At 37.2% G+C, this 27952-nt stretch overlaps 1 protein-coding gene across 2 annotated transcripts in view; it reads left to right on the top strand.

Annotated features, from left to right (window-relative positions):
• The window catches only part of rptor (regulatory associated protein of MTOR, complex 1), a 377545-nt gene that overhangs the window by 238587 nt on the left and 111006 nt on the right, over nucleotides 1–27952 (top strand). For both annotated transcript variants that reach the window (XM_079841367.1, XM_079841366.1), the window contains exons 10-18: nucleotides 6255–6399; nucleotides 11086–11161; nucleotides 13432–13533; nucleotides 20882–20965; nucleotides 22204–22314; nucleotides 24668–24742; nucleotides 24952–25017; nucleotides 25265–25456; nucleotides 25544–25684. In XM_079841367.1, coding sequence (XP_079697493.1) covers nucleotides 6255–6399; nucleotides 11086–11161; nucleotides 13432–13533; nucleotides 20882–20965; nucleotides 22204–22314; nucleotides 24668–24742; nucleotides 24952–25017; nucleotides 25265–25456; nucleotides 25544–25684 — 992 coding nt within the window. The remainder of the gene's footprint in view (nucleotides 1–6254; nucleotides 6400–11085; nucleotides 11162–13431; nucleotides 13534–20881; nucleotides 20966–22203; nucleotides 22315–24667; nucleotides 24743–24951; nucleotides 25018–25264; nucleotides 25457–25543; nucleotides 25685–27952) is intronic.

Here is a 27952-nt window from a genome sequence, read left to right as displayed (position 1 = left end):
TGAAGATTTAATTTCGTATTAATCAACAGCACAGTCCTTTCGGGGATCCCACAAGGGTGACAACTTGATCACCTTTGATCATTGACAACTTTGATCATTCAACATCTGTTATATGACTTTGGCTCAGTCAGAACCCAGATTGGACCCACTTTATATTAGGTGGCCTTAACTACTATGTACTAACATTTTAATTAATCATTTGATACAATGCACTTATTGTGTACATACATGTTTTTAAATTGTACTTACATTTTTAATAATACCTGCATGTAATTACATCTGTAATTAATTTCTGTAGTTACATTTGTAATTACACTGTTTACACTTCCCTTACACCTAGCCCTACTTACCCATACCACCGCACCTGTCCCTAACTTTACCCGTATCCACCTCAATATCAGCAAAACATTTTTGTAATACAATATGAACACAATAAGTACATTGTACTTATTTTTTTGATGCAAGTACATAGTAGTTAAGGCCACCTAATATAAAGTGGGGCCCCCAGATTTGCCTATTCACTTTGCTTGTTCCACAAAAATAGCAGAAACTCTTGGAGATGTTGCCTATGCACATAATATGGTAATGTAGCGTATGCACATAGTGTGGTGGCACTTACAATATGCAGATGACTTTAGTTAAAGCCCGGCCTGAATTTGGCTTTTAAGTCATTTTCCAAACCCACTACCCCACTAATATCCTTTTTGCTACCTGTCTTGTGATAAAAAAAAACCTCATAACGTTTAAACGATGATAATGAAACATCTTCAAAGAGGTGTGAAATTTTTATTTTATTTTATGGCTATCCTCTAGGAAAAGCCATTACTATGCAATATCACACGAGGTAATCACAGATTACACATACTGATATTTAGTAAAATGTAAATTTTATATTAAGGCTTGGTGATATACAGTGAGGAAAATAAGTATTTGAACACCCTGCTATTTTGCAAGTTCTCCCACTTAGAAATCATGGAGGGGTCTGAAATTGTCATCGTAGGTGCATGTCCACTGTGAGAGACATAATCTAAAAAAAAAAATCCAGAAATCACAATGTATGATTTTTTAGCTATTTATTTGTATGATACAGCTGCAAATAAGTATTTGAAGACCTGAGAAAATCAATGTTAATATTTGGTACAGTAGCCTTTGTTTGCAATTACAGAGGTCAAACGTTTCCTGTAGTTTTTCACCAGGTTTGCACACACTGCAGGAGGGATTTTGGCCCACTCCTCCACACAGATCTTCTCCAGATCAGTCCGGTTTCTGGCATGTCACTGAGAAAAACGGAGTTTGAGCTCCCTCCAAAGATTCTCTATTGGGTTTAGGTCTGGAGACTGGCTAGGCCACTCCTTGGTTATCCTGGCTGTGCTTCGGGTCATTGTCATGTTGGAAGACCCAGCCTCGACCCATCTTCAATGCTCTAACTGAGGGAAGGAGGTTGTTCCCCAAAATCTCGCAATGCATGGCCCCGGTCATCCTCTCCTTAATACAGTGCAGTCGCCCTGTCCCATGTGCAGAAAAACACCCCCAAAGCATGATGCTACCACCCCCATGCTTCACAGTAGGGATGGTGTTCTTGGGAATTATGACCCGTTTAGTGGAATTATGACCAAAAAGTTATATTTTGGTCTCATCTGACCACATGACTTTCTCCCATGACTCCTCTGGATCATCCAAATGGTCATTGGCAAACTTAAGACGGGCCTGGACATGTGCTGGTTTAAGCAGGGGAACCTTCCGTGCCATGCATGATTTCAAACCATGACGTCTTAGTGTATTACCAACAGTAACCTTGGAAACGGTGGTCCCAGCTCTTTTCAGGTCATTGACCAGCTCTTCCCGTGTAGTTCTGGGCTGATTTCTCACCTTTCTTAGGATCATTGAGACCCCACGAGGTAGGGCTGCACAATTAATCGAATTTTAATCACGATCACGATTTTGGCTTCCCACGATCAAATTCGCGTGATCGAGCGATATTTAAAATGCGTCATTCATTCACGCTTTGTATTAAAGGTTTTTTTTTTTTTTTCAAAGCCAGTCTAGCGCGCTGTAAAGCCGCTGTCTGATCACGTGCGTCCATGCACCAATCAGAGTTGTTCCCTGCACCGCGCAGCAGCTCAGTCAGTTTCCAGATGTAGACAGTCACAGACAGAAGACAGAGTAGCGTGAGGAAAATACCACAACATATAGCAGGCTATAATCTATCTTAACAAAGAAAAAATGTCTAACGTAGCAGAGGGAGCGGCCGAGATCGTCATCCATTGTGTGGAAACATTTTGGGTTTCAGGCAAGTGACACAAAACAAGAACAGGTCATATGCAAAGAGTGCCATAAAGTTGTTTTGGCACCACAAAGCAACACAACGAACCTCTTTAACCACTTAAAAAAACACCATAAAGTTCAATACGATGAATGTATGAGGGCCAAGAAATGCGTTGCAAAGACTAATCATCCCACAACATCTCAGACATCCATCGAAGCGAGCCTCTTTAGCGCATCACCATACCCATCCACCTCTCAAAGACACAGTGAAATAACAAATGCAGTCGCATTTCATTTGGCTAAAGACATGTGCTCAATAAACACGGTGACAAACGAAGGCTTCAAATTCTTGGTCAACACTCTGGATAAACGATACGTGATCCCCTCGCGTAATTATTTTTCAAAGGTGGCACTACCTGCGATGTACAGAAAACGCAGAGGGGAAATAGAGCGTGATCTTGCCAATATTCTTTTCGCCATAGTTCTTCTGCCTTGAAATGTTCTTATTTGGTTACATTCTGTTATGGAATATTTGTTTCTTATTGATTGTATATTTTATTTTTTAGTTTTATTCACATCCATTATGCAGGTAAAACTTAAGTTTATATTTTGCTTCCTAAAATATATTTACACATTGTAAAATGTAAAATAGTGCCCTGTTGAAGTTTTGCTACATTTTCTTTATTGTTTTAATTTATTTTTATTTATTCTTTAAGGAGATTCACTGAATTTTGGTGAATAAGAGGACCTATTTTATTTTGATGCACATATCTGTACATTAGCAGGAATGTTGCACAATATGGATGTGAAGGCAGTAAATGTAATTAGCTTGTGTGACAATAAAAAATTGTTTTGGTTAAAATCAACAAATAATCGTGATAATTAATCGTGATCTCAATATTGATCAAAATAATCGTGATTATCATTTTGGCCCTTATCGTGCAGCCCTACCACGAGGTGAGATCTTGCATGGAGCCCCAGTCCGAGGGAGATTGACAGTCATGTTTAGCTTCTTCCATTTTCTAATGATTGCTCCAACAGTGGACCTTTTTTCACCAAGCTGCTTGGCAATTTCCCCGTAGCCCTTTCCAGCCATGTGGAGGTGTACAATTTTGTCTATAGTGTCTTTGGACAGCTCTTTGGTCTTGGCCATGTTAGTAGTTGGATTCTTACTGATTGTATGGGGTGGACAGGTGTCTTTATGCAGCTAACGACCTCAAACAGATGCATCTAATTTAGGATGATAAATGGAGTGGAGGTGGACATTTTAAAGGCAGACTAACAGGTCTTTGAGGGTCAGAATTCTAGTTGATAGACAGGTGTTCAAATACTTATTTGCAGCTGAATCATACACATAAATAGTTAAAAAATCATACATTGTGATTTCTGGATTTTTTTTTTTAGATTATGTCTCTCACAGTGGACATGCACATACGATGACAATTTCAGACCCCTCCATGATTTCTAAGTGGGAGAACTTACAAAATAGCAGGTTGTTCAAATACTTATTTTCCTCACTGTAGCTACAATTTGTGTCTTGATATTTTTCTGTATTTTGATGCTATTTAATATGTATCTCAATATTTTTGCAAAATAAAAAGTGCTTTTTTTGACCCCATGAAAAATATTTAAAAATTACATTACATACATATGTAGTTAAAAAATCTAGGCAATTACTGCTTAAAGGTTTTTACTAAAACTAGCACAAAATGAATTTTTAAAATCATATTTACTTAAATGTATCAATATAAAAATCATTTAGCGCTATCTCACTGACTGAGCTCAGTATTCTTGCAAATTTTGATCAATGTAGTTGCCTCCACTGCGCTATGGAGTAAAATTTGCTTAATGTCTTATAACATGAACTTTTAACTCTTTTAAAAAAGATGAACTTTTAATCTCGATATTCACAATATTCCTTAATTGTATACTGTCAGCAAAGAAATTGCAATAATATTACTTATATTCAATGTATCGCCCAGTCAATTTGCCAAGTTCATTTTCAAAATTTATATTTGCCTCTTTAAGGGGTCGTGAAGTGGATTTAAAAAAAAATATTTTATAATCTTTTCTGAGGTGCACTTACATTATTAGTATGATTTTTAGATCATAACATGTTATAATTTGGAAATAAAAGTCATTTTTCTATCCTGATTTTAGCCCTCTGGCTTAAATGCTCTGTTTGAAGGGGCGTGTGTGCTGTGAGACTTCAGTGTAAATGCCCACTGCTGTGATTGGCTAATATCTTTGCATTTTAAAATACATTTAAAGGGTATGCATCAACGTCACTTTCCCGCTGCCGGACTGAGTGGCAGAACTGCATGACTGGGTTTAATAGGGAAAACGCAAGTAAAAAAAATTATTTTCAGTTTAAACTAAAGGTTGGACTCGATATAGTGTTCCTTACAACTTACCAGAGGCCCAGTGATCCATGGATATTGACATGCAGCCAGGAATCGTTTTTCCTGACATTTATATTAGCCTGATTTCGATACGTATATAAATATTTATCACTGTCAGTAATTTCAAGAGTAAATCCCGCATTTATATGCGGATGGGCCTATGTATTGAAGCGTGTATGTGGCCGCTTGTCAAGAACGGAAAACAAAAGTTCTATTCAAATTCTGAATATATTCGAGGCCTATTAATATATTCATTATAGCACAAAGAGCGCTCCCTTGATACTCACTAAAAGCTGTCACTCATTCAATGAACACGATCTCACAAACTTCTGTTATTATTAATCCGTGAAGCTGACTACACAATGAATCTCTCAATTACATAATGTCTACACTTTGTTAGAGAAGATTTACGCACGTGCAGAACTCAGCACTGGATAAAAACTCAAGCTGTGAGTGGATTCTAACTTAAACACCTGTGATTGGCCATTGCTACATTACTCACCGAAGCGAAAACACGTTGGAAATTGAATCTTCTGTCGAGTGCAAATACAGATACGCACTGGATCTTTTACCAACTCTTTTTCACTAAAAATATGCTATTATTACACAGAACATACAGTATCTTAGATCTTAGACCAGCAGTTATGGGCATGCTTTTCCTTCTAAAAGCAATCAGTAGCAGAAGCAGTGAATCCTGAGCAGTGGTTTGAGTGAGAAAATTACACACTGTTATCAAGTCTGTCTCCCTCGTAACAGTTCAGAGTCTCCCTCCTAACAGGAGTCTCCCTCCTAACAGGAGTCTCCCTCCTAACAGGAGTCTCCCTCCTAACAGGAGTCTCCCTCCTAACAGTTCGGAGGGGGGCACAGGGACCTATTCAGGGACAATTTCTGTACTCTCACAAAATACTTTCATCACAACTAACAGCAAACACGATATGAATACAGTAAGAGCTTTGTGTAGTGTAACAGCGTCAATCGTTATAAGTAACATGACTTTTGGGAAGTGTCCAGATATTCTGACAGTTTCAGTCATTATAAAGAAACCATTCTTTGAATGCTTTCTGCATATAGTTTAATCAATTTAAATAACAGATTATTTCATTTTACTAAGAGAAACAATGTGAAGTTGATTGTTTAGTCACTGGCTTGATTTACTGATATAAAACGTATTAAACAATTTAGAAAGAAAATCAGTTTGAACTTGAATAATTACACATCAGAAATCAAGAAGAAATATAATGATGCTTGTTTGTGCAATCACAAGTTCTATAAATGCTTTACTGACAGTTTGTACAGTGTTCTTCATTAAAGCACAGCATATTTATGTAAATTCCCAAAACAAGCAGCACAGAACACCAACTTTGAAGTTTTTGCTGCTGTCTCTGTCCTGAGGAGGAACCAAGCATGATTCTGCGGGTATATCCGAACCTCTCAGAGTCTTTAATACATTTTTGTGCATCAAAGAGAAATCTGCTTAATGAAAACCAGGGTTTAATCTGCCATGCACACACATCATAATTGGATCTCATTAAGTATTTCACTGCAATCACCTATGTCATAAAAATCTGTTTCTCTCTTTCTCTATAGATCTTTTCCAGAAATTGTTTCGTCAGGATCTTTTGGTGGCCAGTCTATTTCGTAATTTCCTATTGGCTGAGAGAATTATGAGGTCATATAACTGTACACCAGTCAGCAGCCCCAGGTTGCCACCTACGTACATGCACGCTATGTGGTAAGTATATGGATGTGAACACACATACATCATCATTTTCCCTAATATATGCAACCTTTGTTCAAATTGGACAAAAATGACTCGTATATTTAGTTGTTCATAGTCTGAGCAATAAAAATCCAGTTCATATTGAATTTTTGAAAATGCTTTTGAGCCTGAATGTTTAGATCAGATTTCGGGTGCTATATGTATTAACACAAGAATGTCTACATTCACTCACTCTTTATTTCAGTCAAAGAATATGCATGAATTTGTAAAATACAATATTGCCTTCATCGTGCTAAGTCAATTACAATGGCAGCTGATGTATTTATTGTACATTGACTTCAATGTCTAAACAAATCTATTAAGGACATTACTGGAGTTTTCACTTGCAAAATAACCGTGAAGAGAAACCCTGTTCTTAAAATCAGAATTGGGTGCAGAGTGAACAGATCCCTGTAGTTTCTAATTTGAAGTTTAAAATGCATGCATAAGTATTCTGCGTAAAATCTTGTACCACAATGGTTTAAGGAATTATTCAGCTTCATTACTCATCTTGTGTGTAAAGTCGATATTAAAATAAAAAAGTACCATGCTTTCTCAGTACTTGGTATTGGTACAGTTTTTATTTTTTATTTTAATTTCTTTAAGTATTTGTTTTGTTTCAAAATGTCATACTTGTGCTTTAGTGTTTACCGAGTTAATGTAGCCTAATGGACCTGATACTGTCTGTTGTGTCATTAATATTATTCAAACCACAATACTGATAAGATAAGTATTTTTATCTTAATCAATTTATTTGTTCTTGATTATGGACTATACTTAACTTCTTATGTCATTGTTTTAATTAAAGTATTATTTCAATTACACCAAAAAGTAATGTTTCATATGTTAATATTTTCTTGATATTTTAATAACAAATATCAAAAATCAATTTTTAAATAATTTTTTAATTAAAGTTGTGTATTCAGTAGAGCATTATTTTGCTGTAGCAAAATTCTTATTGTGAATTGTGAAATTTCACTGGTAATGGTATTCACTACCATTTTTTGTATTGAGGCAACCATGATTTCAACTCAAGTCACAACCTCTCAGTAACAGTAATATTCTGTTTTATTATATTTATACTAGAAGTCAAATTGATGCACTAGGTTTTAAACAACATCCCATGGAGAAAGATAATTTTTGTATTCCCACAGTTAACGGCACTACTTATTTATTTACATTGGTATTTTACTCATAGCTCTCTCCCTCTGCATTTTACATGAACTATATTATGAATCTTCATTCCCCAGCTCTCTCCCCCTGTTTTCCATCATCAGTAGCATGCTGTTGGCTAAACCTGAGTTGTGTAATCCTCAGCAGTGTATGATGGAATAGAAATAGTGCTTTGTTCTCCACAGCTAGTTGAAGCTTGAATCTCATAACATGCCATTAGTAAGAGAGAAATAGATTCCAGTTTCATAATGGAGCATCAGAGCTCTTTAGTTACACTGGGCAGAAAGTTCCTCGAGTCTTCTGATCTTATGAAACAGAAGATGTGATATGGAGAGAGCAAGAGTTACAGGAATGTTTGAGAGGAATGATTGTGCCTTCCACTATTAGGAGGAGACATGATAAAGCAGGGAAGGGAGTAAAGGACCGAGAAACAATACAGGAAATGGACTGAGAGAATGTGAATGATCTTTGTTAAATGATCATCGCAGTGTGTACCGAATGGACAGTAACTCTCCAAATAAACAACCATTCATTCTCCAAACTGATCATTATTATTAGGGCTTTCAATTCAACATGTTAATTTAGTTCGTACAACCGGTAATTGGTTAATTAATCAGCATATTATTCAAGTAATGTATATTATTAATATATAAATAATTAAACAATAATAATATAAATTAAACATTACTACATTATACATACCATTTTTATTATACTACACAGTAAATAAGATTAATATCAATATTGTTATGTTGGTGAAAAATAAGAATCCCAGGTTTGAATCTAGGTAATTTTACGATTTGGTAAACAAAGTTGTGAGTTTGCATTTGTTTTGGGATTTTACTCATTTGATTAACTTGATCTGTACTGTACATTGTTAACTTAGTATCCACTTATCCATTCATCCCCCACCGTGTAGCAGACTTTCTTTTCTTGGGACGACAGGGCATTACATTAACTTTTTTGCTCACCAGCCACTGTGGCTAGTGGTTTTCCAAAGTTTCTAGCCATTCAGCATTTTCACTGGCCACAATTTTGACATCGATACCATGGGGAAAAACTGCCATTAAACGACTCAATGGATGAATCAGTCTGTCTAAATCCCTCCTTTACACGAGCCTACTCTGCTCTGATTGGTCAGATGGCCCAGTCTGTTGTGATTGGTCTACCACGTACTGCGCGTATTTCGGAAACAAACGCCCTTTACCATAACTGAACTCCAACTCCATCCGGAGGCTTCCTAAAGCTCAGCAATTGTACACACTGTAAACACAGTAACGATGACGTCGATTTTACATCAATCCCAGCTCTAGTCCGAATCAATGATGAAACATTGGAAGTTATTCAACCCGAAACTTGAGCAGTACTGATTTACAGTAGTATTTCTGTAAGACAGTAATAACGTGAGTTAGCCGGTTAGCCAGATACTTATGCAATATGAAACACAATAAACACATTGTAGAGCACAGCATCTTCTCAACATGATGCTATCCAGTATCAGCTGCAGTGTTCAAGGATTCCCTTGTGTCTGTGCGGCGTGTGCGCACAATAAGTGAATGGGCAATATGCTACATAGCATACAATATGCTATGACGTCACAACGAACCGGCTTGCGACTTGTTAGAAAAACGTTTCGTTTAATTGACTCAGAGTCGCTCTGAGAGGCAATAACTTTATATACGCTGCTCTTTCAGATTTAAAACTTTGCAGGATGTTTTCATTCATGTCCCTTTATGATCTGGCGCATGGACCCATAGCCTACTGTGAGCGCACTTTGCGTGTGAGCATAAAATCTGCGGGAATAAGTCAAATTAAGCTCTGTGTAACTCGCTGTCGGTGAGATGAAAGAGAAAGCACATATTGTGTATCTATTCTGTGGGAAATGAGTAGGCTATTAGAAGCTGTTTCAGATATTTTAGTGTTTACATGTATCAAAAAATCAATATATTTGACAACACTTAGTTTATTATTTCAGATGCCTTTTTAAAAGTCTACAATTTTAAAATCTGTATAGTCTATTATAATATTTAACATGCCAAAGTGTCTAGTAGGAGTGACTGCGTTACACACAACTGCTTAAATCCACCCGCATTTGGCGGGTGTTAATTAATGTCAAGCTCTGGACGACACATATTGTAGCAGAAAAAATGGGATGGGGCAACCAGCAGTAGGAAGAGAAGTATATCATATAGAGCTTCTCAGAAAAAGTTAGAACACAAAATATTTTTATGAGAGGGAAAATCTGATCAATCCGAAAACTGGCTAGACAAAATAAAGCAGTGGAATGAGGATATTAGAGCCTGGAGGATATATGCTGTTACCTGTTGTCATGCTCCATTACTGCAGCATGGCCTAATGATATTGAGACTTTCTTTCCATTAAATCTTTGCATATTTACATTCTACTGGGAGAAATACTGGTGATTAGAGTCAAGCTAATTGTATTATAGTTGTAGTTCTGGCTCTTCAGTGGACAACACTTTTGATGTGTTATGTAATGTCATGAATTAAATATAGCCAAAGTGTTGCAGGTTCTGTGATCAAAGCAATTCTCTCAGCCTATATGGCAAAAGAAAATACTCTAGGAAAAAGTAATGTTAAACCTCAGTGTGTGATGGAGGTCTGAAAGCTCAGCACTGCTTCTTCATGTGAAGTGTCAAGAGAGAATAAGTTCTTATGTAATAACTGCATGCAGCCATTGACAACTGCAGTGCGGATTACATGCAGATACTATAAAGCAGTGCTTCTCAACTTGTGCTACAGTACACTCTTAAAAAAAAGGGGGATAAAAGCATTTAACCCAACAGCTGGGTTAAAACAACCCATTCACTGGTTTAAAACAACCCAATTGCTGGGTGTGTCCATTCTCAACCCAACTTTGGTTGTTTTTAACCCAGCATTTTTTAGAGTATGCAGAGTTAGAATAGCGAGATAAATAGACTAATACATTTTTAAAAAGGAAGTGAAAACACTTCCCATATACAGTATCTTTTGACGTCAAAAGCCAAAGTCTACAGTGTTTTGGTGCAGATCCATCTGTCACTAGATGGCTTGCCAAATTAGGCAGATCTCAACATGGATAATTATGTAACTTGCCCCTGTCCTCAAAAACCATCAACAAATCTACACAAGATAATATAAAATACAACTTTGGTACTGTTTTGACCAATGCAAAATTTGGGTCCTATAGCAAAACTATTTGACCAAATGTCTCATTAATTTATAGGACAAGTTTATACCAATTTAGTTTTTGTGTTTACAATTCTTTTGTCTTTCTTTTTTTAAGAATGGTGATTGAATTTTCATTTGTGTGTGAACTAACCCTTTAAAGATTTCAAATGGGTAAATGTATAGGCTCCTCTCTGCCTTAATAATGAGTGTGATAAATGTTTGTGTCTTTTCATGTTATCAGAGCCTAGAATCTCACTGCAAGAGATGTGAGTGTGGGATTGACTAGTGTGTCATCTTTGTCTGTGTGTGTGTCCAGGCAAGCATGGGACCTTGCAGTGGACATCTGCCTCTCCCAGCTTCCCACCATCATCGAGGAGGGCACAGCCTTCAGGGTGAGCATGACTTATACTGGCTCTGAGTGAAAATTAGACAGAGAGAGGCTATTTCCTGATCAATAATTCAGTGTCTCTTATATCTATTCTTCCTTTGCCTCGTATTAGCACTGTAGTCCTACTTATGATGAATCAGTTGTAGAATCTCTAATCATACTCTAAGGGAATTGTATGTTTGCCATCATTAGTCATTGAATTTAATTTGGTCAAATGACCACCCCTCTGACCCCTCTTTCTAAATGTTTTAAGAAATGTGATGAACAGAAATGGATTAGTAAGTCAAATTCAACGACAAAAAAAAAAGCTGAAGTTCAGCTAAATGTTTCATTGTCCTCCCACATTAAGATCTAGAAAAAGTATTATATTATATAATCAACAGACCAAGACAGAGATCAGGATGTCCTATTCAAATCTCATGACCTCAAACCTCATGGACTCATGCACTAATTGCTACGACATAGCTTTTGTAGTTTTATATATTTCCTTTTTCCACCTATTGTTGTTTACTGAATATGAGGTGCAGTACCTGTTGTTTCGGGTATACGCTTCTGCAATTACAGCTTAATTTCCCTTCTGAGATCTGTAAAGTGTTTTCCAATGGACTGACTCTTGTGACTTTCTGATATTTGGGAGTCAGTGTCTGTTTTGTATAACGGTTGCAGTAAGGTTGTCAGCCTGATGTGATTTGTGTTTAGTGCGACATATGCTATTTCTGACATTCATAGTGCTGTTCTCAGAATCTTAAAAGTGTGTTTGGACGACTGAAATTCAGTTATGTAACGTAGTGCTGGGACAAGACAAAATAAATTGTTTCACATTCACCCTTGTCTTTTTGTTACTTTTGGGATTCAATAATATGTATATGCTTATAATTGTATGTGTGTTTGTGCATCTGTGTAGGAGAAAAAAGAAAAATTATCAGGATTAGGGAGCTGCTCCTGTTATTTCATCTTAAAAGTGTGTGGTAGAACTGCCAATTTACACACTATTCACAGTTGCTGTAAATCAGATTATTAGTGGCAGACACCCCCTTTTTGTTATGCTATATATACTAATGTTCCTGAAACTTTACATTGACTGTTAACATGCTCATAATTTTCAAGTAAAGGTCCGTATTCTGGTTAAGCCATTATTACATTTGCATGCTTCAGTTGACTGAGATTGTTCGAATATTACAATTAAATAATACTTAAATCGATATGTCATCCTCAATAAACCCATCTCCGGCGTGTTGCCTCCGATCATTCGAATATTGCACTTTAATAATTATTTAATCAACATCATCCTCAATAAACCCATCTCCAGCATGTTGCCCCCGGTCCCTCGAATATTCTGATCTATTATGACCTCTGAGCTGTAAAGCTGCCAGAATAATAATAATAATCATACGCTGTTTGTTAATTGGCCAGAGGAGAACTGGCACCCCGACTGAGCCTTGTTTCTCCCAAGGTTTATTTTTCTCCATTAGGTCACCTGATGGGGTTTTGGTTTCCTTGCCACTGTTGCCTCTGGCTTGGCGTGCTCAGTTGGGGACACTACATTTTTCAAATAAACATCGAAATAAATCTAAATAATAAACTAAATTAACCATTTAAACTAAATTACTGATCGAATTATTGATCTAAAGCCCACACTGTCGCTGTGTGATGGTTGAGATGGGCTGATGACATCAGCGTTTTTTCCGGAGTGGCTATGCGGCTGAATAAAATTATGCTGCATTATTTTCCTGTTTAACACTGTAAAGCTGCTTTGAAACAATCTACTGTGAAAAGCGCTATATAAATAAAGTTGACTTGACTTGACTTCAGAGCTACTGGAATATTCCTGTATAATCAGCATTATCTAATAAACTAAAACAGACTTTTTTTCCTCCTCTTTTTCTATTTTATGCTCTTTTGAAAATATCGGAGATGCATTTATTATGATTAATTTCTATTTTTAAACAGTATTTTTTTATCCAATTACCAATGCTCGTGTGTGTTCTTAAAATATAAGTCCTGAGAAATATAAAACAATATAGTGTTAGTAAATGTACCCCCCCCCCAGACCCGTCTGACTACTTACATTCCCCACAGAAAGTGAAAAGACAAGGCAAGGAGATGAATGACGGGCTGGACAGAGAAAATATAATGTAAAACTTATGTCTACTGGGATCAATACAGCCGTCCGGATCACTTATGTACACTGTTTATGGCTGATTTAACAAAGTGCTTGTTTGCCCACTCTATACTGGTCACAATCACAATAGAGTTTTGTTTGTTTATCCACAGCATAGTCCGTTCTTCGCTGAGCAGCTGACAGCCTTTCAGGTGTGGCTGACCATGGGCGTGGAGAACAGAAACCCACCGGAGCAGCTGCCTATCGTCCTGCAGGTAACTTGCATTTTTGCCTCACAGAGAATGTAACAAGCTCGCTCTCTCTCTCTCTCTCTCTCTCTCTCTTCCCCACACACATGAAGTAATTTAAGCGCACAATAACCGTTAATAACCTTTATCAATACAATAGTTTTGCTGCTGAAACACTACATGACATTTCTCAGTTCCTTAATTTTTTTGTTATTTTATACATTTTTACCTCCCGTTGCTTCAGTGTGAAAATGTCTCCACTTTTCATTTACACCTGTTAAGTATGGGAAGTTGTCAGGGGCAGGGAAAGGTAGAATGAATAAAAGATAATTCATCAATTACAACAAAGAATCACTAGTTTCACAAAACAGGTCTGAATGTTTAAAGGGGTCATAGAATGGTACATGCACTTTTACAAGTTGATTATACGGAAATGTGTGTTGGCAGCGCCTGTACACAACCATCCTATAATGATAAAAATACATCCAGTGTTTTTTTTTAATCTCCTTATATATTTTCCCCTGTCTCAAATCGAGCCGTCTGACCGTGTGACGTTACACGGTGTACGCCCCTCCTAAGATTGTTGATTGACAGCAGCGTTTCAACACAGACCCGCCCTGAGCGAGCTGTCATCAGTCCGCCATTGTTGATACTCTGGAGCAGAATGGCGTCTAAGCGATTGTGGTGTTGTGTTGTTGGGTGTAATAACGAACACAGCAGTCATTTTGATGTTCCTAAATCCGAACTGCTGAAGACCCAGTGGCTGCTGAGTTTTGTTTTAGAAGGGAATATTCCCCCCGATCAACGTCAATGTTTGCGCGAATCATTTCTCAGCAGACTGCTTTATAAACGAGCGTCAGTATAAAGCAGGTTTTGCTAATAAGCTGCTCTTGAAAAAAGGATCGTGTTCCTGCTGCACCTCAGGAAGATGTGAGTGTAACGTTTTATTAACCTTTATATTAATCTTTGCAAATCGCTTGCATGCTTCACGATGAATGAGGCTAAAGTTTACAGGGTAAGTTACATTACGGCATGCTTTCTGTGTATGATGTTCTCAATATAATTCATAATCCCACGTTTATAATTAACAACGCGTTATGTTTGTTATTACAAACTGTGTACTCGGGTGATAAAGTTAACGTGGTAACACTACACTAAGCTTACTTTTGTACATGGTTTATAACGGTGTCTGTTACTGATTAAGAAGTAATGTAAAAAAAAAAATCTTAAAACATAACATCAATCTGTCAATGAACTAACACATCAGTAAACACATAGCAACTACACTACTCTGCCAGTACAAAGATAGATCAAAGTGACATGACGTTAACCAACCATTCAGAAACGTCCTGTTCGAACTTCGATGGGTTCGTCATCTTGTTCCTTGTCCGACTCCGGTTCAAAATGATAAGGTTGCTCAGATGTTTCCTCAGAGACTCCCGTTGCCATTATTTCTCGAAAATATACCATCAAATGTTGTCAAGGCAACACTCCACGTGTGTTGTGGTGTTGTGTCGGGTCGAACCGAACGCCCCACAGAGCAGAGGGGGCGGGGTGAGCAAAGCTCATTATCATTTAAAGTCACATGCACTGAAATGACTTGCTGAAAACTGAGCTGGTTTTGACCAGGTAAAATTTGTGTTTTCTTACAATACTAATGAGAATTTTTAATTAAAGTATATTACAAACTTTTCATTTAGACACTAAAGAATCATATTAACTTGTACAAAAATGTCATTCTATGACCCCTTTAAAGGAGAAGCTTCTCGCAGCTTTTTCTACGTGTCATGCTCAAGACCCAGCCTTCTTTTCCATTCATCAGTGCTGCAGTGTGATACTATTATGTGCGTCTCGTGTTTTTAAGGGCAATAACACGTTCTGTTTAATCATCCCTTACTCCTTTCACTCCGACATCAAAAATGTGGTCAAATTAAACAGATAATGAAATTGAAGCGCTTCTCCTCGTAGGTGAATGAAGACTACGGGGCAGTGTTTACAGATCACTTCCAGTGACTGACATCACAGAATTTATTGGTATTTGGAGCTGATGAGTTAATAGTCTCTTACCGGTAAAAAGCCAGAGCTCCATTGCTTGTGTGAACAGCATTTTCGTGTATTTACCAGTCATTCGTAGGCGGTCATTCTGGAAATTTTACGGTAATTTACCAGGATTGCTGTGTGAAAAGGGCTATTGACTGCTGAGACTGCAGCATCACATGTGAATGAGTACAAAATACACAAAAAGAGTTTTTGTGGTCCAGCTCCCTGGTGTTGCAGTCACACTGCCTCACTACCCTAAATTCCACTGACACTACCCAGTAGAACTGTATGTTCCATGATTCCTTTTTTAGGATCTCTTTTGGACTGATATAATCTTGTCAGATGCAATGTCCATGGTTAATATTTGAATTGTTAATACAGCACAAACCTCATGAATCTCAGGGTTATTGTATACTGCAACACACACATCTTCGTACTCTGTGTAACCATGCAACTTGACTTGCAGATTTAGAATACAATCTATCCTGGTTTAAATATACTGTATCTGGCTATCCCGCGCATATAAAATACTTTTAGTATTTGTGTTTCTAAACACTATTTCTGATCTTTCCTGTTGTTTTTAAGAACACACCCACACCACATATTTTACGTAGTATAAAGTCACACTCCCTACACTCTTTTAAGCACACGGCACGCCTGCACAGACTTCTAAATGTACCCATTTTGTATAAAATATTCAAATATACCACAGAAATCATGGCCTCGATTTATGAAATTAATCTGATTGAGTGTAAATGTGAATTTAAACTTCACATTTGTATTGTATTGTATTGTCTCATAGGGTGACCAAAATAAAAAAGGTTCAAGGCATAGTTCACCCAAAATGAAAAATTTCATAATTTATCTTCATTTCCCATGTCATTTTAAATCTGTGTGCATTTATTTCTTCCATGGAACACAATAGAAGATATTTTGAAAAAGAAAACAAAAAGTCAGTGGGTTACAATCTGTTTTGGTCTTCATTTTTTATGTGTAACTTATTCTTCTCTATTATCCTTGTTATCATTTAAGTTGCTTTGCATAAAAGCATCTGCTAAATACATAAATTTAATGTAAATGTGACAAATGTGTTAAAATAATAAAAAATCTTGCTTTTGATTCCCAGGGAATGCATAAACTGATAAAAAAAAAACTATAATGTAAATTTTTCCTGATCACATTTATTGTTTCCTGTTGACAATCTCTTGTAAATAAAAGTTGAGTAAAATAGTTTTTTAAAATAATTTCTGTGTGCTTCTGTGCACTTCTGTGCACACAGATGGGCTCAGATTTTCACACTTACATTAAACTCAGCAGCCTGTCACGCTTTTACACACACACACACACACACACACATCCCTTGTAAGTGCTGACTAATCTTCCATTTGGCTAGAGTCAGAAAAAAGACAGACCTCCCTCATATTCTTCTCACTTCTTTCTATTTTTTTTCTATCTCTCCCCTTCCTTTCTTTCTTCCTTCCGTCCATAGGCCTCAGGGTATTAAGGAACGCCCTGTTATAGCCAAGGTGCATGCTGATAATTTTCACAGTCCATGATTTGACGTGACCCTGCAATCTATTAATACCTTGGTGGCAGGGTGGCATATTGTTTTGGCAGGAGATTGCAGGCATTTTGGAGTTTTTGTGTGGGCATTGAGGTGGGCAGTCCTTCTGTTGCGTTCCTTACACAGCACGCTCTGTCTCTGGGCAGGCCTGTATCCGGACCCCCTCACCACACTAAGAGTGTGTACCACAATATCTAGATGCTTTAAATACATACACACGTATACAGGGTTTTAAAATGCTGGCATAGGAATATGCAAACTAGAACTGTTACCTAAAACTAAAATGTATGCTTCTCATGACCTCAAATCTTTTGATCTACTAAAGGCATATGCTTAACTGCTTAAAATTACTTATGAAAACAAAACAAAAAAAATTCCACCCCATACATTTTTTTATTAACATTAAACTAACATTTTAAAGTGGCCAGATGATGCTTTTTTAAAACTTCATTATTTTGTTTATTTGGTGTAATAATATGGGTTAATATTCTTTAATGTTCACATACTGTATTTTATTGATGTACCTCTATTCCCAGTCAGTCTGAACGCTCTGACTGAGTTCTGATTTCTACAAAGCCCCTCCTTCCAAAAAGTGCTCTGATTGACCAGCTTACCTAGTGTGTTGTGATTGACCAAACACCTCAAGCATGTGTCAGAAATGTAACGGCCCTTCCCATAATCACAAGCTTCAGCTTCCAAGGCTTCTACAGCCATTTTACAGCCAACACACAGCTACAGCTAACAATGTTGTCGGCTTTACTGTATCAGTTCCATCTCAAGTCAGATTTCCACGACATGGCCACAACACTGCAATTCACTGAAGCCTGGCCTTCTTTCTTTGGGCGTACATTATGCTCATATTTCATATTGTGATGTAGACATTTGCAAAAGTGATATCTGGGAGACTGTGTGGGGTATATTTTGTGGGAGACTCTGTAACTTTGCAGACAAGCACCCATCTTACACGTGAAGTCATTTATTTCCGTTTTAAAGGTGTCTAGACCAGTGGTTTTCAAACCTTCGGGTGGGTCCTGAGACTTAAGAAATGGCCAGGATGATTTCAGGAAAATGGAGTTACATTAAAAATAAAAAAAAAACATTTGTTTTCATAAAATCAGTCTATAGGCCTATATAAAAGGAGTAAATATGCAAAATATATTTTACTTAAATAATTAACAGATTAACAAAAAGAAAGAAAAAACTGCAGTGTGCTGCAGAGTTTGGTTAATTTTTGTGAGGTCGCGGCGCTCCACAAACAAGTTCAATGAATGGAAACCCAGACGACAAAGCACATCTTGTTTTCTTTATTTTACAATAGCACAATGTAAGTGAACACTTTGCAATTTTGAACGATGTCCTACTCTTATTATCCATATGACCAAAATTACGGAGTATTTTATGTTACCTCTGCTCGTTCGCACCGGCGCCTCGCACACAAACAACATATTCCAGCATTGCAAACTTGACATCGCAGTCAGTTCATTATCAAAATAAAATAGTCAACCTAACATATAAAAAGTTACACAGCTCAGTTTAAATAGTCAATAGTAGCCTACAATTCATGCCATTCAGAGTGAGCACCGCTCCACTGTAGTGTTTCCAAGTAGAGACCTGCACAGATTTTTCAGTCCCACTCCCGCAAGATTCTGTCCCGCTCCCGCAAAATTATGTTACCTTCTCCCGCTCCCGCCCGCAAGGCCACAACATTCATGTTTTGTCCCGCTCCCGTCCGCATAAAAGTATAAATAGATTTTTTCTGTACGTCCTTGACACTGTTTCATAGCCTGACAAGCCAGACCCACATCAATATGTTGGGTCTGGGAACACACCATTGGCAGGGCTCAATCCGAGGGGTGGGATAAACGGTTGTCTTTCAAATTCCCTCTGCACGCAATAGGATAGCGCTACAACCAACCAGAGCAACGAAGAATGTGAAGCAGAGCTAGTTGATAGATTAAACTTTTGCCGTTTCCAGTCGGCAAAACTCTGAACACATCTTCCTTTTTTAAGAACGACCTCAGTGCCATTCTTTGTTAGCAGGGAATTCACACGGAACTGTCGCAACTCTGACGATTCGAAAGGCCGCTGTTCGCCAGCCTCTTTGTTTTCAAGTAGCACGCGGAACTGCTGCAACTCTACCGTTATTATGTTAAGCCCGCCCCCTGACTCTATACACGATGTGATTGGCCTGACTAGAGTTTGAGGATTTGCCAGCATATAGGATTCAGCACTGCGCAAAAACTCGGACGTTTTGAGCGGTGAGTGGTTTCTATCTTAAATGCATCTGTTTGGCCATTGCATTCTAGAAATAAACACATATTGGTTACATTGCACAATGCAGCAAAAACATGTTATAAACAGAAAATCTGCCTATGCTTGCACCTGTAAATCATTTTCATTTTGTTTTAGTTGTTCTTGTTGCTTTTGTGCAATAGATGAATAACAATTTATTTGTGTCTAGATGTTTTATTTTTAGATATTTCTATTTTTCGGGAGTCCCTGGAGAATAGTTTTATTCTCCCGCAATCCGCACACACACGAGTACCTTACCGCCTGCGCCCTTACTCAGCCATCAAAAATAGTCCCGCGCCGCTCTCTATGCATTGGTTCCCGCGAGTCCCACGGCAGTCCATCAGTAGTGCAGATCTCTATTTTCAAGCACATTTTTGCGCATGTGAAGAGGATGATTTTTTCCATCAATATTGGGACGAGAGTGAAGTACAAAGCCTATAATAAATAATGGTTTAGCATCCAAATACATCGCAAATATGGAAAAATTTGGATTTGAATGAGAGAGTTAGGCTATGTGAGCCTAACGCTGGTTACTTTCAGTTTCTCATTAAATGATTTTGTTTCGTTTATAGTTAGCCTACTTATATTTTTTCATTCTTGTTCTGAATACCTTTAAATTTAAAGGATTTGTTGTGGAGTGAGGGGCTAAAATAGCCTATAGCTGTGTTTTGTAGTGTTTATAATGTTTGTAGTACATAACATTCCGATTGTATTCATCTTAAAGAAGAATATCATATACACCTAGGATGGCTTGAGGGTGAGTAAATCATGGGGTCATTTTCATTTTTGGGTGAACTATCCCTTTAATATAATTTAGAATGGTCATTAATATTGTTAAAAAGATGCTTTTAAAAATAAAGGATAACTGGTTAGTAGCTTCCTCCCCCAGTAATGAAACATTTTAGCTTGTTAGTCTTTTACAAATCTTTCGAATATTTCGATATGACCTCTGACCTGTAAAGTTGCCAGAATAATAATCATACACTGTTTGTTAATTAACCCAGAGTAGAACTGGCACCCCAACTGAGCCTGGTTTCTCCCAAGGTTTATTTTTCTCCATTATGCCACCAGATGGAGTTTTGGTTCCTTGCCACTGTCGCCTTTGGCTTGGCTTGCTCAGTTGGGGACACTAAATTTTCAAATAAATATCTAAATAAATGTAATTACTTAACTAAATTAAATACATCAACTAAATTACTGATCTGTCCACATTGTCGCTGTATGATAATTGAAATGAGCTAGATGACATCACCGTTTTCTCCAGAGCGGCTGTACAGCCGAATCAAATTCTGTTGCATTACTTTCCTGTTTAACACTGTGAAGCTGCTTTGAAACAATCTGCATTGTAAAAAGCGCTATATAAATAAAGTTGACTTGACTTGACTTGATATAACCCTGTCACCCACTCCTCACTGACACTACTAGCTATGGAACAGAGCAGAACATCAGATTAATTTTCTCCCATCTGGTTTCTCTTAGGTCCTCTTGAGTCAGGTACACAGACTGAGAGCACTAGATTTGCTTGGGCGATTTCTGGACCTGGGCCCTTGGGCCGTCAGTTTGGTGAGACAGTAGATAACACACCTCTAACATTTATTTTTATCTTTATTTTACTTTAAAGCTTGCTTACATAAACTAAACTACTGCTTAATTAACTGCATTTAAAGTTAATTAAGCAGTTCACCCAAAAATGAAAATTCTGTCATTAATTACTTACCCTCATGTCGTTCGACACCCGTTCATCTTCGGAACACAAATGAAGATATTTTAGTTGAAATCCGATGGCTCTGAAAGGGCTCCATTGGCACAATGCACTTTACACTCTCAAGACCCATAAAAGGTACTAAAGACGTCGTTACAAAGTCCATCTCACTACAGTGGTTCTACAATAACTTTATGAAGCTTCGAAGCGTTATGAATCAGTGAGCCGATTCATCGGTTTGGATCGCCAAAGTCACGTGATTTCAGCAGTTTGGCGGTTTGATGCGCGATCCGAATCATGATTCTACTCGCTGATTCATAATGCTTCGAAGCTTCATGATGCTGTGTTTTGAAATCATCATATATATATACTATATAAGTCGTTATTTAGTTTTTTTTGCGCACAAAAACTATTCTCGTCACTTCATAAAGTTATTGTAGAACCACTGTAGTGAGATGGACTTTGTAACGACATATTTAGTACCTTTATGGGTCTTGAGAGTGTAAAGTGCATTGTGCCAATGGAGGCCTTTCTGAGCCATCGGATTTCAACTAAAATATCTTCATTTGTGTTCTGAAGATGAACGGAGGTCTTACGGGTGTCGAACGACATGAGGGTAAGTAATTAATGACATAATTTTCATTTTTGGGTGAACTAACCCTTTAAGTAACCTTTAGATAATACATATGTCTGTCAATTTACATACACCTTATGTCGGGATGGGCAACTTTGGTCTTGGAGGGCCACTGTCCTGCAGAGATAAGCTCCAACCCTAATCAAACACACTGAACAAGCTAATTAATGTCTTTAGGATTTCTAGAAAGCTACAGCCAGGTGAGTTTTTATCAGGGTTGGAGCTCATCTCTGCAGGATAGTGGCCCTCCAGGACTGAAGCCACCCACCCCTGCCTTATGTACAATTAGTTGTGTAATTCACATACACCATCATACAATGATATTTTGAATACAAGAGACCTGTGAAAGAAAGAAATCTAAATAAATCAATTGCATAAGTTTTTCAAAGAGAACGTTTGGCCGCCTTGAATCACCATCATCCTCTAATCTTTATCTCTCTCTCACGGTCTTTTTGCTCTCTGCAGGCTCTTTCAGTGGGGATTTTTCCGTACGTGTTGAAACTGTTGCAGAGTTCAGCGAGAGAGCTCAGGCCTCTTTTGGTCTTCATCTGGGCAAAGATCTTAGCTGTAGATAGTGTATGTAAACCTCTTCATCCCTGGCATTTCAGCCTTTGCTTTAACCACAATTCCACATACTGTAATTCTCGGAACATTTAAGTAATTAACATTTAGATACTAATGACCAGCTAAAAACCTTTTAGTATTGAAGCTATCATGATTGATACTCCAATCTGATTACAATTTTTTTTTAATTAAAAATAAATTATATAACTGACAGGTTATTGAAAATGAAGGCTCTGACAGTTACCAACCGTTGAGTTGTTGAAAAGATTAAAACAAAAATAAAAGTTTATTACATTTTGATATATGCAAATATCTGCATATGTAATAAAATGGTCTAAATTGCATATATGAAAAGTTTAAATATGTAAAGTCACAATAATGTTTTTGTGTATTATAATGTGACATAATTTGATTAAGAAAAGTAAAAATGTGAATTTATATTAAACTTAAGCATTTTAGGACAAACAACTGAAAGTTTAAATGTTTCAACAGCAAATAGATTTTTTTATTTTAGACTGCATTCTATCATGCTATTTCATGATAGTGTTCTCTGTTTATTGGCTTGCACAGTGTTATTGATATTTATCTCTCTTACGTTGTTCCTTATGCCCACAGTTTTTGGGACTTTATTCTGTTCATGTTTTTTTTAGAAAGATTGATCTATCAATGTGTTTTATGTGCATTACTGATTGATCAATATGATTTAGAGGTCAGACTCTCAGCCTCAGATGCTCAGGTGAGTCCCAGTTTAACTCCTGTCACCTCAGCTTTAAGCAGTGTTCACCAAAAGAAAGTCCAAAAATTAATAGAAACTGATGAAAATGCTCTTCTTTAAGATCTCAGAAGTGTGTCCCATTTGTACATTTAAATATATTTGTACAACAAAATCAGAAACATTCACATTTGTGCCTTGTTACTATGTGGAAAAACTAATCTATCATCCAAATAAACTCTATTAATAATTCAGACTTAAAATCAGCATAAATTGCCGTTAGAATCCTACTTTACTTTTATAATGTGTCACTTTGATGGTGAAATTGATTGGATAGTGAAAAATGAGCTTCACATACAACAAATTGATTGGATAGTGAAAAATGAGCTTCACATACAACAATACAGCCAAACCAAATACAAGTTTGCTTAAACAATGTCTAAGTAGCTATTTGGCTGTTGATTAACACTTAGTCTGCATAAAGTCATTTCAGAGGAAGAATGCATGTAAGTAACTTCAACTCCAACTTTTTTTTTTGGAATAACATGCAGTGATAAATTGATCACTAGAAAGTAAATTCATTTTTGTGATTTTACTGATATATAAATGCTACATTTATTTATTTTTTTCTTCTAAATACAAAAAAAAAAGTATCATCAAAATATATCCTATTTTCTTTTTAATGCACATTCCTGGTTTGTGGATTAATCTGTGTAATCAAAATTATTTTAATATAACTTTGTTTATAACATTTTGAATGTATTTTTGTACGTTGGTGTGGCACTGGAAGGGCAGTGGAAGTGAAAGTTTTGCCATCCGTCTCTGACAGCAGTGGTTAAGACACATGCAGAGATAGATGATCATTCATGCACATCCCTCACTGAGACTGCAGCAAAACACACTCCAAAGCTGCTAATCAGGCTACTAATCATATGAGTAAAATAAGGTCTGTGGGTTTTTTGTTTGTTTGTTTGTTTTAAATTTAAAAAACCCATTACAAAAACCCATAGGAAAATCTTGAGGGAACCAGTGGCGAATTATTCTTCCGGGTTTTAACGTCATCCCTGCACCACGCTATAGTGTAACTTTTACACTGTATATGTAAAAGTTTTTACATTGACTCTTTATCAATTTAATGTGTCCTTGCTGAATACAATAATTAATTTATTTTAAAAAATCTTACTGACCCCAAACTTTTACCGTTCAGATATATGCAGAAATATTTAAATTGTATAGAGTGATCAGTATGTGTCATCGTTCTGTTCACTGTAGCACATGGTGCTTAAAAAAACTCACCAGATGAAATGGAGAGCACAAGCAGTTGATAGTAAAACTTGCCCTTTCTGCCTTGCCCACACTATCCTCCAACACACATTCTGTTTGAGATGGGACATTTAGCTTTTCTCTCTGTCTCCCTGGTAATTCCAAAGTCTGTTATTGTGTTATTGTTATATCAGTGAAGTGTCTCACATGCTGCAGTTGAGTATTGTTTAGGGGAGTAAGTAAGTGTTTGATTCAGAGAAAACTTGGAAGAAACAGTTGTCAGCATTCAGTATGGTGTTTGTTTCATTTTTGTCACTCCTTCATTTTTTTCTCTTTTACACTCGCCTACTCTCCCTCCTGCTTTTCTCTCCCTTTTTCTCTTTTCTGTAGTCATGCCAAGCTGATCTTGTAAAAGACAATGGACACAAGTACTTCCTGTCTGTGCTGGCTGACCCGTACATGCCCGTAAGTATCATACAGATGGTACTGAATAATTTTCCATTTTGTTCAAAACAAAATTTGTTTTGTTTACTTAATCTGCTGTGCCATATTTGCACAGTTCAAACTATGCTTTGTTTTTGTTTGGAATTTCCATCGCTTTTGACCAATGCAATCACGGACAGGCAGTGAAAAGAACACAGTTAATTCAATGTCTTGATTTTTTTTTTATCCAGGCTGAGCATCGAACTATGGCTGTCTTTATCCTTGCTGTCATTGTCAACAACTACAACACAGGACAGGTATGACACAAATGGATGAGTGAATCAGAGCATATTTATTTGTCTGCCTGTCTGTCTGTCTGTCTGTCTGTCTGTCTGTCTGTCTGTCTATCTATATCTAAACATAAAAAATTGTAATGTTTACATATATTCAGAATTATACAGTACAATATATATATAGTTTTTATTACAATAATATCATACAAATTCTTTTTTTTTTTTTTCATTAGTTTTTTTCTGATTATTGATTGACCTCTCTGTCCATCAGGAGGCATGTCTGCAGGGTAATTTGATTGCGATCTGTCTGGAACAGCTCAACGACCCTCACCCTCTCCTGAGGCAGTGGGTGGCAATCTGTCTGGGCAGAATCTGGCAGAACTTTGATTCTGCACGCTGGTGTGGAGTTCGAGATAGTGCCCATGAGAAGCTCTACAGTCTACTATCTGATCCCATACCAGAGGTTCTAAAAGTTGGCCAGTCTAATATTTTTCTACTATTAGAACTACTATGTGTAATTCATTAATGTTTTCTGTTGTGTCATTGGCAGGTGCGGTGTGCAGCTGTGTTTGCGTTGGGTACGTTTGTAGGGAATTCTGCTGAGAGAACAGATCATTCTACCACCATTGATCATAATGTTGCTATGATGCTAGCACAACTCATTAATGATGGCAGTCCCATCGTGAGGAAGGCAAGTTTATTGGAATTTTATTATGGGCATTTTTCATCAGTGTCAGCTTTATTATCATTTTCATATGTCTGTTCGAAAGCTAAGAACTGTGCATTTTAGAACTGAGGCTTGTTATGAATCATGAATATCTCAGAGTGATTGACAGTAATACATTCTACTTCCATTCGTTTGTCCAAAAGTACTGTCAAGTCATTTCAACATTTCTTGCCATTGTCATTTATTGTCAATCATGTGTTTACAGTACATGAAGGAACAAAATTGCATTTCTCTTACAGATCCTAGTGCAAATTTTACATAAAACTATTTGGGATTTTAAGACTGTAACCGCAGTACATATAGGACACTGCAGAACATAGTACAGTATACACAGTATTTAATAATACACACATGGACAAGCTATGAAACACTATGAGACACAATCTTTATTGTATAAAGCGCTATCTAAATAAAGGTGATTTGACTTGACAATACAGACAGTGTCAGACACAATACAGACACATTACACATATGACATTGTGGGACACATTACAGCACTAATACAACAATATTGGTATGATGACAGTATGACATCAATATGACAAGGATTCCTGAGTGCCATGATTGTGTTGAGAATAGATATGATTTTGGGAATTGATTCAGTTTTAGCAACAGTCTATGGAATTATTGCAGTTGTTAAGCAATCCTTGAGAAAGTGACATGCTGGGTAATGAAGTCAACAACAAAGCAGATGGTGAGTGCTGATTTTTTTTTTTTTTTTTAAACCCTGTCTAGCCTCACATCGTCTTACATCTTGTGGTAAGAAGCTCTTGTGGAGGCTGAATGACCTGGCCTGGCCAGTATCTTTTTCTAGTCAGCAGTGATTGCAAATAAAAAATGTCAATGAGGTCTGAGTCCTGTTGATGGCCTTATAGATGCTAGAGTTCTTGGATTGTTGGGACAAAGGAGGCGGTAATGTTCTCAGTTGTCTTTACTGTCTGCTTAAAGGATTTGAAAGCTTTAGAGTTCCCATGCCAGAGAGTATTTCAGCTGGTCAGAACTAGGGCTGGTCCGAATACCATTTTTTGAGCTTTGAAGCTTTGGTAGTAATCAACATCGTATATTCAAAGCTTCGGAGGGAAGGAGCTGAACATATCCTTCTCTCTAATAAAGGCTGGAATCTGGAGAAGCGGCGCGCCTCACGCGGGCAGGGCTTGCTCTGCGAACGGCAAATAACTAGTGATACAAAACACACAGGTCTGTTACGTCCCAGTTTTTATATATTATAGTAGCTAGTAAAAAGTATAATTCTGTTTAGTTATAGAACAGACTAACTAGAGCCCTGCATTTCTGCCCCTGGGACCGGGCTTTGGGCCAATTTTCACGTCATACCTCAAACGCGGGCTTTTTCCTTCATTTTATATTTTAGACATTCATTAATTAAAAGAAACATAGAGGTGTGCTGCGCTGGTGGAAACAACATGAGACCATGACACCACGACTGTCAAGACGGCTCGCACAGTGTATAGAGTTTCTCCGCAAATGAGTAAAGCAAGCCAACACGCAAACTGCCGAACGTCTTAGATGCTCAAAAACACAATCATCTTCATTAAAACTAATGAGACTAAATGCTCTTACAGTGCTTAGGTCACTTGTTCTGATATTGCGGTCTTTGATCTTGAAATGAGCTGATGAATAGCCTATAATGCAGCTCATATCTGTTGCTTTCGTTGACGTGAACTCCATTAAATGTGCATAGGCTTGCGCAAGAATTGAAGATCGGATTTATATTAATTTTGCGGAGAGGTGTAAGGTAAGACAACCGGCCTGTTTTTTATTTATTTGTTTTTGAACACGTTTACTCAACAACGTTTACTATATGGCACTAAAAGTGGTTCAAAAAAGTGATAGTATAGGCTAAACGTTTAAACCAACATTGTGATGCTTGAAGTGTTTTATATCTATGGATTGTATTATAAGCAAGACATTGATCAAATAAATAAACAAGTGTTGATCAAACATGCGGTTAACACCCTGTCAGCCGCTGGCCGCTTGGTCGTTAACAAAAACTTTAAATTAACAAACCAAAAAATGCTTAAAAATTTTTTCTAAATGAACTTAATAAAGCAACGAAACGACTCGGGCCGATAGTTTTGGTAAGCTGTCGGACACGGCCGGGCTAGGGCCTCAGCGTCTAGGACCAGGGCCGGGCTATAGGGCCTGGATTTGAAGTTAGATTTAGACTAACTACAATTAAAAAACTGAACGTGCCACTTGAGCCAAACTAACGGG

Source organism: Gobio gobio (genome assembly GCF_949357685.1).
Source record: "Gobio gobio genome assembly, chromosome: 17".
Lineage (NCBI taxonomy): Eukaryota > Metazoa > Chordata > Actinopteri > Cypriniformes > Gobionidae > Gobio > Gobio gobio.
Note: the sequence above shows the minus strand (reverse complement) of the source record. Positions and strands in the feature narration are given on the sequence as shown.